General features: G+C 39.9%; 1 protein-coding gene across 1 annotated transcript in view; it reads right to left on the bottom strand.

Moving 5' to 3' along the window:
* Positions 1–3,493: 3,493 nt before the first annotated feature.
* The window catches only part of SOX6 (SRY-box transcription factor 6), a 620,818-nt gene continuing 611,146 nt past the window's right edge, over positions 3,494–13,165 (bottom strand). Inside the window, exon 18 of the mRNA XM_027115294.1 lies at positions 3,494–7,683. Coding sequence (XP_026971095.1) covers positions 7,380–7,683 — 304 coding nt within the window. The 3' untranslated portion in view covers positions 3,494–7,379. The remainder of the gene's footprint in view (positions 7,684–13,165) is intronic.

Here is a 13,165-nt window from a genome sequence, read left to right as displayed (position 1 = left end):
AGAAAAGTTCCACAAATCCTTGGCTTTTCTCTAATGAGGCATTTGTCACAGGAAATATCGAAGAAGAAATCGCTAGGCCTCCCCTCTGTCTCCCCTGAGCCCTTTGCTTCCTTCTCCAGGTGCTGGTCACTAACCTCTGGATCCATAGCCCTGGCTTGGCCAGTCTCCTTTAAGGGCCCGCCTCACTTTGGTCCGCTACCCCACCTCCAGGCCTCGGACCCTTAGAGGCTGGTATCATTCGCTCCCGGGCCAACTCATAGCTGGGCAAGGAGACCGGGAACTCTCCTTCTCTGAGGCAGAAGTAGCTGAGAAATCAGCCAACCACTCCCAACCACAGCGGAGGCAATGGTTCCAGAAGCGCAGCATTTTCCACTCTTGGGTGCTAGGCTCGTAGAAGTTGATGTCATGTGAGAGGTTGGCCCTCGAGATTCGTTCATACCCGGGAATGCTGGGAGTTTTCATAAACTGTTTCACTCTCATGAAGAAGTCAGGCAAATAGGAAGTGACATCCTTTCCCATCTTCTCTTGACAGAAATCCACCTTGGATCCTGTTCCTACCATCTAAATCCACAAGCATTTCCTGCTGCCGCAGCGCATGCTCCACAGTGAAGAAAGCAGGCCAGTCTTCCAGGCTAAGGGGTTTGAAGACTTACCTCCCGGCGAAGGTAGAAGCACCGGCGGGAGCAGGAAGGCTCTGCAGGCTCCAGCAGCAGGCAGCGTGGGCCAGGGCTGCATGAGCCGAGGGCTGACCAGGCTTCAGGCTAGGAAGAGTTGCCAGGGCACAGACAAGGCCGTACACGGAGGTCATAAAACAAAATTTATCTTTAATTTGTAAGTGTCAACAGCAGTACAAAAGATGGAGTGATGACGACTAGATTAAGGGTAGAGAGGACAGTCTTGAGGTAAATGAGCATAAATAGGCAGTTCTTATAGACACTCCCCTGAGGGGCCTAGGCCCCATCATGGCATATACATTATCACCCAAAGATGGCATGTTTAACATATCAGGAAAGCACCTTGTGCAAAAAGGAAAAAAAAAAAGTAGCTAAGGTGCCAACATACACCAGGATAGATAAAGACAGTGTCTTTCAATTTTGTCTTTTCCCTTAATTATGAGGCAGAGGAGGGGAAGACTTTGAAAAGTACCACTGAAAGATTATTCAATGTTGAGTTTTATCTCACGTCAATACTGCACAACGAAATCCAAGAAAGTGTGTGTATGCAACAAAGCTAAGAACAATGATTCATTCCTTGAAATTTGAAGATATTCTTTTTTTTTCTCATTTCTTTAATCCTTAGCAAACTTTTTTTTCCATTATCAAGAGGAGAGTGTGAGAAAGATGTGATGGCAACCCTTAAGGTCATTTAAAAACTTTACACTGGACTGTACAAGATTTTTTTTTTTGATAAACTATTTACATTTTCAGACTTTCAAACATATTCAAAGCAGCAATAGACACTAGTTTTTATGGTTTTTGTTGTTCTTCTAATTGCCCAAATAGTTACCAGCCACGGGCCAAGTAGGTACCTGCATTATACACAGAATTTCTACGAAGAATATCTGCAGTTAAAATTTGCTCAAGGGTGTATTCAACGCCCTTAGCGTCCCAAGGGCCGCACCCGCAGTGTCGCTAGAGGAACCAGCACAGCACCTTGACAACAGAGTTGCAGTTGTCCCAACAGCCCTACACAAACTTTACACTTTGAAACAGCAGCCAGCATTCAGTCCAGCATGTCAGTGAATTGTGCTGATTAAATTAACACAGAATACAATCTCACAATATACATCACAAACAAATTACAATGTCGGGAAATAAAAGAGTTACAGTAAGATAAGTTATGTAGTAACAGCTTATAAGCTCGTCTAAGGTAATAAAAAGTTTACATGGCAAATACAATAATGAATGAACATAAATGCTAAGCATTCTAATTTGCTACAAGCTGGAAAGGGTACAATAAAGACTGCACTTTTCCAAAAAGCAAAAACACGTATGACAAAGGAAGACAAACGGAGAATGCACATGAGCAGGTCTGCAAATGTGCAGCATACAAAACAGTTAAATATTTGCACATTCCCCATATTCCAAGAGCACCAGCACTGAGGCCTCACTTTCTGCTTGTGGTTCTTCAGGAATAAGCTACTGAGCAAGATATGTCACTGAGTTGCCTTTAAGCTTTCATATTGCCACGGACACCAATTAGAAGAGGATCTGCACTAAGCTTTACCTTTTTGCCCGTCCCCCTCCCCCCTCTAGCCCTGCCCCAAAGGTACCAGCATTCCAAATACTTGTTCATGGGCTTTTGGGAAGAAATCTGTCCCCAAAAGAAAAGATGGCATGGGGATGAAAGGGAAATGTGATTGCATATCAATATTTTCAGTGATATTAGCAGAGGGTTACACTCAATAGTACATGGCATCAGAAACAGAACATAATCGGCAGGAATAGCAGATAGAAGTTGTTTATTAAGGAAGAAAACATGTCAGGGGACAGATGACTTAAGGAAATGATGCAAGTGCTTTTGAAAAAGGACAAATGAGGTCATACAATATTATTATACTTTGAGAAGTGAGTTTAAGTGCCAACTCAGTCCTTAAACAAACGTGTACAAAATCAGGCAAGGCTACAGCAACCATTTTTGTCATTTTCTCATTAGAAAGGAAGACCCAGTAATAAAGTCAATACATTCCTCTAGCTGCATTCTTTGCAGTTGTTGGCACTTGGTACAGGACTTCTCATACGGTTTAAAACTACTAACTGATTCTTTTTCTTTTCCCTAATGAGTAGGTAGAGGTCACCTCTTTGCAAGACGAGTAAATTGAGAGAAGCAGCCTCAGCTGTGGTGTTCAAGTGACCGGGCTGCCTTCCTACTGGGGTTAGATGGGCTTCCTCAAAACAATTCCTGCTTTCAGCTAGTGCCTGTGCTCCCCGCTCAGGAGGGTGTGCTCCGGAGAAGCAGCCTGGCTTCATAAGGAAAAGAAAGAAGCCTTTAATTTCAGCCCTAGAGTGATCACACCCTTTTCAAACACCCCAGGCTCCAGTAGGGCTAATGTTCAGGGGAGGCCAGAATTTGACAAGCTCAATAGCACTGTGAGCCCGCACCTGAATTTAGAACTTGGCCTGAGAGATGGTGTCAGGACCCTGGCAAATCAAATCAGGCCTGAGGACAAGGCTGGGGTGTATCAAATACCAAATGAAGCAAACTGATGTGCCCCTAAAAGGGTGAGCTGAATACAGGTGAAAACAACAAAGCTTTCGTACCTTCCTGGAAAAGATACTGCATCGCATCTGCCAATGAAACAGAAAAACTGCCTGCCTGGCTGCTCCTGTCCACAGATTAACCTTTTCTTTCTCTCTCACTTTCTTTCTTTCTTTTTTTTTTCTTTCTTCCTTTCTTCCTTCCTTCCTTCCTTTCTTCCTTCCTTCCTTCCTTTCTTTCTTTCTTTTTCTTTCTTTCTTTCTTTTCTTTCTTTCTTTCCTTTTGCTTTTCTTTCTTCCTCTTTCCCTTTCTTTCTTTCTTTCTTTCTCTCTTTCTTTCTTTCTTTCTTTTTCTTCTTTTCCTTCCTTCCTATTCCATATGGTCCATTTTTTAGGACAGGATTGTCTGCCAGTGTCCCTATTCTAAGTGACAAGGAAAATCCTGATCCTGCAAGTTCTTTAACAAAATGGAGGTAACTTTTACCTTTGATTTGAAGATACTATGAAATAGGGAGCGATGGGAAAAAAAAAGTTGATTAACATTCTTTAATTGGCATGGTGGGACCTTCATTAATGGCCAATCTCAGAGAACAATTTTTGCCTTTCTAATGGCATTCATGCTTCATGCTATTAAACGGTCACAGAACTACCTTCTAAGGTTTATGTGGATTCACAAAGCAAATTGACTCTCTCCCAGCTGTGCTGGAAATTCACCATGTTCAATTCATCAACTTTCTATAAGAAAAAAAAGTGAAAGTCTGAGTCTGTGGACAGTGGGTTCTAAACTGTATGAGAACCCAAGTGATGGGTTTTGCTGCTCCAGCTACAGGTGGGACTCTGCTTTCTCACAGTGGCTGATAATTCACTACCCCATGAGGTACAGTGACTCGTCAACTTCTAGTCTGGACCAACATATATGGATAGAGAACAAAAAGGAAATACATAACTTATATTTCACTAAATATTCATGAGCCAAAAATAAATTCTATTTCTATGTTATATTTACACAATTAGAAAAATCTAAAATGAGATGGTGAAGTCATAAAAACTTTGTTTAAGCCCCACTGAAAATAAAATGACGTGATCCCTATGATTGTCATTCTTAATTTCCATGGATATTTAGAGCCAAACTTGGCTAATAAATAGAATAAACTGCTTATGTGCAGAATTTAGATTCAAATACAGCATCACTGTTTGACCCAATGAAAGAGACGTTTACAATCAGATCATTCCTGAATAGCCTTTCATTTTTAAGAACATGGCTAGAAGTAACTGAACCCCAGTACTGAGGCAGAGCTGGAGCTAAAACAAAGTGTTCATACACACATGTATTTTGCATAAATAAATGAAATAACAAGACATAAAAATGACTCAAATCCGGCAACTGTGAGGCAAGCCCACACGAGTCGAAACAGATGACTTTTGTTCATGTAGTTTTCGTACAACAGCTTCACATTAGTCAGAAGTGATAAAAAATACCATTTATATCCAGTGCTTATAACACTTATGAAACAACATCTGTGAGTGTGTGTGTTTTTTGTTTTTTTTTGTTGATTTCTTTTTTTGTTTCTTTTTTTTTTTTTTTTTTTTAACTACAAGCAAAATCAAGTTTCAGTCCTAAAGAACAGTCCTTTGTTCTCCACCAGCCCAGAATATTATTTTGGCATGGTCATAAAAACAAACAAAATTAACCTACTATTCTAAATGTCTGCCTTTGTGCAAAATTAATTACATACAATACAATGCTAGCCATACAGCACTCTACTTATGCAACAAAATTAAAAAGGAGCGGGAGAGGGCAAAGGCAAGAGTCAAAGAGAAAGAGAAAACAACGTGAGAATGAACAGAGGAGGAGAGGTATATAATCAAAAGAAACCAGTAAGACAATAATAAATACTCTTTTTTTTTTTTTTTTTAGGAAAACGACCTCCTCCTCATTTGAAATAAATTTACAAAAACAAAGTTCCAATCCCCAATCAATATTAAGAACCAAACATTCCTATCAGTACCTTAATCAGTTGATAGAGAGCACTCCTAGCTAATGACATAGACAGTAAAGTCTTGGCTAGACCTATTTATTGCTATTAGGTATGGCCTTGAGCACTCTTAAATAAATATGAAGGTACACTATTTTCTTCCAAGTGACAAAATGGCTCAAGAAATCTGATGGGGCCGTTCCTATGTCCTGGTGATCAGATTCTGGTTGTCCCATGAGGTGAACTGTCCCATCTGCTGACATTCTCCCATCAAACTACTCTGGGTGAGGCTTCCCCATAGGCAATCAGTCCTGGTTTCAGGAAGGTCAAAATGGCATGGCTGAGCTCCCTGCAGTTAGGAGATGGGGAATGAAGCCTCACTGCTTCCCAGCCCATCAGTGCACCTCCAGAAAAATCCTTGTGTGACAAGGGCAGTTAATCTTGTTCACACATAGGCATGACCCCCATGCAGCCACAGATGGAGGGAATGAGCCAGAGGAACTCGTCTGCTGCCCCAGGAGTGATCTGTTCCCCAGAGGTAACAGTAGGAACATCCCATTTAGGGAATGTATTTCTCCTCCTTCTCCTTCTCTATGGTTTTCTTTCATTCTCTGGATGTATCACGACTATTTGCCTCTATCTTTGCTTTGAGGCTGTCACGTGGCTTCTTGCATCCTGGGGATTTTGCAAAGAACTCCCTAGATGTGCGAGATGGGACAAGGCAGCTCAGTATAAAGGCGCCAGCCCATGACAGCATCCCTGTGGACTCCTACATGGACCACAGCTTTGGGCTTTAGGATTGGCTGCGGGACTCCCCTGCCTGGCAGTCACCACTGTTGACCCTTGCTGCTGAATGGCATTGAGGGGAAATGCCACTGATGCAGATCCTACCACTTGTTGCCTAATTGAATTAGGGGAAAATTCTGGCAAAAGATTCAAAGTCACGGGGAACCTCAGGGGCAATACCTGTTGAAGTGTAAATCTCTACACCTGTATCCAAATACACAGCTCTATAGCCATATATACACTGATGTTCAAAAACAACAATATAGGTATTTAGTAGTATCTTGTTTCAGAAATGCATCCAGATGTTCTGGGGACATAAAATCACTATGTACACCTTTGTATCTAGCAGGAGAAGGAGGTGAAAAGGGCTGAAAAGTTCTTTGGGGAAGGAGGGTAAGAAAAAAGAATTATTAAATTAATGCCACCAACAATTTTTTTAAATAAATAGTAAGTGGACCCTTGACATTCTGGAATGAATAAATTATTTAAGAGAAAATGTGTTAAGACTGAATGTCAGGGTTAAAGGCAAAGGGATAATGGATGTAGTGAGAGGTGGTCTCAGGCAGAGAAGACCACCATGTCGGTATCTGGTGTGGTGATCGCTCTGGTGCGTGGACGTCGTACCACGTCACACACTGATGGCACGTCAAGAGGCAAACACAATTGGGTACATGCACTGTGGCAACCTTGTTCATTCCTTACAATATCTTGTCTCCAGATTCCTGAGTACTTCACCATTTTCTGAAAAAAAAAAAGTGTGGTTTGCTATTTTATTTTAAGATGCCAAAGATTGTCTAAGACTTTGCAGTGTCTCCTTTAAGACTTTCAAAATATTAAGATTCAAAAGTTATGAAAAAGTTTGGCACATTCAAAGTTTAACTCTACACATGGAAAAATGGAATTCTGAGGCCTTTTGAATATGCTCTACATGCAGCTGCACACGCCGTGGACTTGTTCTGTTTCACGATATGAAATTCTCAGTTGTTTTCTAAAATAATTCAGAATAAAAACACATTCACAACTTGTAGGCTGGCACAGCATACCTGAGTGAGAATGTTTAACCCCATCTAAAACAGTAACTTAAACCTTTATCAACATCCAAAAGAAAAAAAGTAAGACAAAATATAAGACTTGTAAGACAGCTATGGGTTGAGATAAGTTTTCAAGTCCTGGTGTCTCATATTTAATATGTCTTCACCTAAATTAAAAAACAACAACAACAATAACAATAACGACAAAAAACTCAAGTTCATGAAAAATCTGGGAAAACTTAATCTGTCTCACGCTTTACGAAACAATTAAGACCATTCTGCTGATGTAATTGTGGAGCCACAAATGCATGCGGGCTCTTTAAGAACTTTTCTGTTGGGGGAGGGGAGGTGAAATGTCAGAGTATTTTAATTCAGCAAACAAACACTCCTCAGTTGGCACTGACAGCTTCCGGGGCTTCATTTTCACTGCTATAGTCTGATTTGGGATCATCTTCATAGTCGTCATACATTTCCATCTCATCCTCTCCATTAATCATTTCATTTCCAGCTAGGCTTCCGCCGTCTGTCTTCATTCCATAAGTGCTCTGGATGACCGGGAGGCTGGGCTCTGGACTGGCGGAGGTGCTAGAGCAGTCAGATGTCATCTGAGGTGATGGTGTGGTAGTTGCCATAGTAATAGCACCAGGATACACAACACCTGTTCCTGTGGTGATTGGAATCTGAGGCTGCTGCCTGTATAGATTCAAAAAATAAAATAAAACAGAGGGAAATATCTATATACGTATGTTCTTCCGTGTGGCATCGGAATTCACCCCTCACACGTTCTAAAAGGGGGCTCTTTTTGAAATTCTAAGCAAATGACAAAATGTGACAAAGGTGTTTCCTGGAGGAGTCCTGCAAATCTCCCTGATGATGTGATTGGTGTTAAGCAACAATGGAGCAATTTATCCATGGCTTTGCAACATGAAAGCAAAGCTCTGATAACCCCTTGGCATTTGGAACAAATACTATAGTTAATTCCACAAAGTTACATGTGAGATCATTTTTTAAGATCTCCCAGGACATGACAAAAAATAGGCTGGTAATATGAGACATACTATAATGATACTGTTAAGCAGGTTTGCGTCTTCACCTTGGTCTGAGAACTGTACAAAGGAAAGATCAAGATGAGAAAGGATCCAGTATATCCCAGAGTCAGATTCGGCAAAGCGTGTATTTGGTATCCGTGTAAATGTCTACTTATTTCCGTGGCTGAACTTGTAGGGAAGCTCCTTGAAGCTTCTACTTCCTAATTATGAAAGGATCATCTTGGATGTCGTTAGTTCTGTGGCCCTGGGCTGGAGCTGGGGTTGGAGGAGTCAGGAGTGAAGAACAGTGAAAGCTCCACCACTTAACAGAATAACACGCTGCCTCATCCTAGATCCCAGCGGGTGCCAGGGCATGGTCACACCAGCTCAGTCCGTCGTCATGACACTCTAGTTCAAATAAACTTACCAGACCCTTTACAAAGGGCAGTCTCTCCCTCTGCAGGGAGACATGGCTATCTGTCTCTCAGTTTCCCTTGAGGCATTGTAACTGGTTGAAAGAATGGAAGACCTACTACCTAGCTCAAAGACTAGGACTGAAACAATATTCTCACGGATGCAATATTCACCAAGTGTTTCTCAATCTCTATGTACAGTATTATTAATTCACCTCAAAATGTCATTGTAACTCTCTTTTCTGAGCCTCAGTTTCCATCTATTTATAAAAGCTGGGGTCAGGGAAGTCCTGGAAAGTCCTTCCACCTGTTAATACTTGGCCTCAGGTCGGTCCATCACTTGAAGCATTCTTATTGACCCCCCCTACATTGAAACTTCTATCCACCTCAATCTAAAAGCAAAATACGCTGAATTTGTGAAGAGCTAGCTTAGTTACCAGCTATTCTTTGACACGTCCTGAAGGAGCATAACTTCTCAAAAATGTCTGCATGCCTTCCAGCCTGGTAGAAGGAGAAATGATGGAAATGGCCTAGAATCACACTGTGGGATATCTGATAATGCTATTTTTAACAACCTCTTTCAAACACTAGGAGACATAATAATGATGCCTTAACCTTTGACTAACATAATATATAAATATTTACATATATATTACCTCATTCAGTTAACATGGCAACCCCATGAGGTATTATTATGCCCAGTTTTCAGATGAAGAAAATGAGGCCTTGCTTAAGGTCCTGCATTCAATAATCAACACTGCTGGGATTTGAACCTAGGTCACCTGACTTGAATTCCATCACTCTTTCCTTCCTAGGTATTCAATATACAGATACACTATGCTCACTATATCCCATAAAAATTCCTGATTTCTATAGAGCCTGTAGGTATCCAGTTGATACTACGTGCCTGATATTGATGCATTTTCTATGATGCTCGTGGTTATTTTTTTGATTGCCCCAAAGAAGATGATAGAGGAATCTAAATCTATGTATAGAAACATCTGATAAGATACTGTTTTTGCTTTCATAGAATCAAATTCTAAAAACAGTATACTTCTTGCTTCCTAAGTTTTGGGCAAATTAACACAAATTAAATTTTATGCTAACCTACCCAAGGCAGTAAGAGCCTCATTAAATATTTTACTGAATTTGGATAATTGCAATAAAAATATTTTTGCCTTAATCATGTAATGAGTGCCGAGTGAAAACTTTTACTGCACTACTAACCCATTTTACAGATTTCCCAATATGGTGAGCTAATCTATAATATAAATTCTACATACCATATGCAAACTATCAAATGATACATTTTCTTTTCATGAAGCACATTTTCTTTTTGCAAAGAATAGATGGTCATTTTTTTGCAGTATTTTAAAATCAAAATATCTATATATATTAAATAAATTTGAATTGACCTCTTATTATGTGCTATGGACAATGCTTAGATGTTTCCACGTTATCTCCTTTAATCCTCACAATAAGCCTGAGAGATAAATAAAGGTGCAAAACTGAACTCCTGATCATTCTCCCATGTACTGGGCTCCTCTCATGGCCTTTCAGATCTTGGTTAATGATTACTTCATCTTTCTGACTGCTGGGGCCAATCCTATATCCCTATATCCAATCCATCAGCAAATCCTACTGGTTCACTCTCAGGATCATATCCAAAATCCCTCCACTTTTGCCACCTCTACTTCTACAAACCTGGTTCAAGCCACCACCAATGCTAATCTGGTTTACTGTAAGAGTCTGCCTCCTTAGTTCAGGGCACATCCCCTTCAGACAATATTTCAACACAGTAGATAGAGTGATCTTTTTAAAACCTAAGTCAGATCACAATACTCTTCTGCTTATAACTCTTCAATGTCTTTCCATCTGACCCAGATTCAAATTCAAAGTCTTCACAATGGCCAACAAGTCCTTTCAGCATGTGGCTCTCTACTACCTCTGAAATCTAGTACTCATCCCACCTACTCATTCTGCTCCTATTGCTCTGGCCTCATTATTTCTTGAACAAGCCAGGCACAACCTCTCCTCGAGATCTTTGCAATTGCTGTTCTCTCTGCCTAGTTCTCCCAGATATCTGCATGGCTAGCTCCCTCACCTCCTCAGGGCTTTGCTCAAGTTAATCTTCTCAGTGAGGTTTTCTATAGCCACTCAGTTTAAAATTGCAATCCATCCTCTAAAACTCCCTACCCCTTTCCCTCCTTTAGTTTGTTCTAAGGCATTTATTATTATTTGATATTTATTTATTTATTCGTTCATTTACTCATTCATTGTCTGACATCCCCCACTAGAATGGAAGCTTCATGAAGATAGGATTTTTCACTGATGTAGTCCCAGAGCTTAAGCAGTGCCTGGGACATAGGAAGCACTCAACAAAAATCTGTTGAATACATGGAATGAGAGAATGAACTAGTGAATGAGAAGGAAAACAAATGAAAAGTCTGGGTAACCTGTTCTACAAAAGAAAAGATATAATGAGCTTAGATATATGAGAGAGAGGGTAGTGGAGAAGGAATGTGAATATAATCATCTTTAAATGCTTGAATGATTTTCTTCACAAAAAAGTAAGAGATTTGTTCCAGAAGTGACCAAAGAAGAGGATCAGAACCTATCTACAAAGTAGCAGAAAGGCAGAGTATGGCCTACTTAAGAAGAAAGAACTTTCTAGCATTAGGAGGTGTTCCACAAAGAAACTAGCTCCCTTGAAAAGTGGTGAGCTCTCTAGCCCTCAAAGAAAGAGTTCAAGCTAAACTTAGAAAGGACTCCTACAATGGCTGGCTATGAAGGACATGACTTCTGAGGCCCCTTCTATGTGACCACTGATTCTGTGGATGCAGAATCATAAGCTAACTGTCATGTTGGTCTTGCTCTCGTTGTCATTATCAGCATAAAAAGAGACTAAAAAAATGAAGTGAGCATAGGTAATTATAATTGAAGAAATCTGGCTTTCAAGGGTTTCCAAAATATTATTCCACCCTACATATTTTACTTTTCTTACTGCCAGAAAAAATTCCTAGGATAGCCTCCTTATTTATTTTTGAACATTTTCACATTTCCCCCATTTGTTCATGCTCTCCTTCATGCTAAAATAGGAATCTTTACCTGTACTTTCCACCAGCCTGACCCTACCCAAACCTCAAGTCCCCTTCCTCAAGAATGGCCTATGCGTGGCCCTAATGCATAGGAATCTCCCTCCCTCAGAGCTTTACTTGCTCTTGTCTATATAATCAAAATTAGTATTCCATTATACATTATGTGGAGCACTATGCAATGTATTCTGTGTGTGCATGTGTGTATAACAAACTATTATTTGCTAACCTATTCATGTATATGTCTGGATTCTCTGACTATAGCATTCTCTGAAAGCTCACTGTGTACAGAATTAATACCTCATGTACTATATTAATTTAGTACAGTACTAGGCACACAGCTGGTTTCAAATAGGCCCTTACCAACTGACTGACTAATCAATTAACAAAATGGAAAATCTGGCCAGCAGGCTCAAGCTTTGTCTATCGGAAGTTACTTTCCTAAAAAGCATTTTTCCTTCCTTTACAGATCAATTGCAAAGTCAAAATTCAAACACTGCAGATTTCACAAACAGGGATAGCTGGCAAGCATTGGACTTTACAAATAATGAATGTGCACATCAAAACAAAAGTTGTAGATATTTGTAAAAGTACACGCATGCAGCTGATATGAGTAGAGATGGCTAAGAACCCTCCCTCCCAGCCCAAGTAAAGAGTTTGAGCTGTTCCTGATAGAGTCCAGCATTGTTGCATGGTTTCCAAATCACAAGAAGAGTCCTGGAGTATAGTCTAGCTTTGCCAATTGCAATGGAACTATTTATTTATGTTGTCAAAGCTCCTGTTTGCTGATCCTTTACAGTATCTATAAATGAAGGCAATGAAGTTTGCTTCATTAGGAGATTAAACCTATAAATTGCACATCTTTTTACATTACCTATTAGAGATTCTAATCTGGCTTTCTCTACAGGACAATGCTAAAAATAGCATGTCTAGTCTATGCTACTCAGTTAAATTTGTAAGTATCTTATAGGTTTTATTCACCCTCTTTGAGATTAAGATCAAAATGGCAAATGTTCAAATCACTTACACCACAACGCAGGAGAACATAATTCTTTATAATATGAAATATATACCTGACACATAGCATCATTTCTCTAGGATAATAATATTTACTCTAATTTGGGACTTACTATATGCCAGACATTGTTCCAAGCACTTTAGATACATTAAGTTATTCAATCTTCAGAAAGGTCTGATGTTGTAGGTATTACTGTCATCCCCATTTTACATATGAGGAAACTGAGGTACACAGAGTTTAAATAAGTTTCCCAAGGGCAAGTGGGGAGTTCAGAGGAATAAGAATTGCTGTGCACTAGTTCCTAGAGCCAGGAAGAAGCAGAGCTAGTATTTGAGCCAGAACAGTCTGGCTCCAGAATTGACATTCTTAACCACTACACTATACAGCCTCTAAGAAATTTGTAGGCTCTAATTGAGAGGTATGTGTAAGGGTGAAAAGGAAATATGTTTCACATAAGCCTGGCCTAAATCTCAGCTCTGCTATTTACTAGCTGTGTGGACTTGGACAAATTATTTAACATCTCTGAATATTGTGTTTTTCAACCTCATAGAGAAGATGATAGTGCCTATCTTATAAGTTTGTTGTATCTGCAATAATCTGTATAATTCACTCAGCATAAGT

Source organism: Aethalodelphis obliquidens, unplaced genomic scaffold, assembly GCF_003676395.1.
Source record: "Aethalodelphis obliquidens isolate GAN/ISIS:26980383/991018 unplaced genomic scaffold, ASM367639v1 scaffold14, whole genome shotgun sequence".
Classification (NCBI taxonomy): Eukaryota; Metazoa; Chordata; class Mammalia; order Artiodactyla; family Delphinidae; genus Aethalodelphis; species Aethalodelphis obliquidens.
The sequence above is the reverse complement of the archived record's forward strand: the minus strand, read 5'-3'. Positions and strand labels throughout refer to the sequence as shown.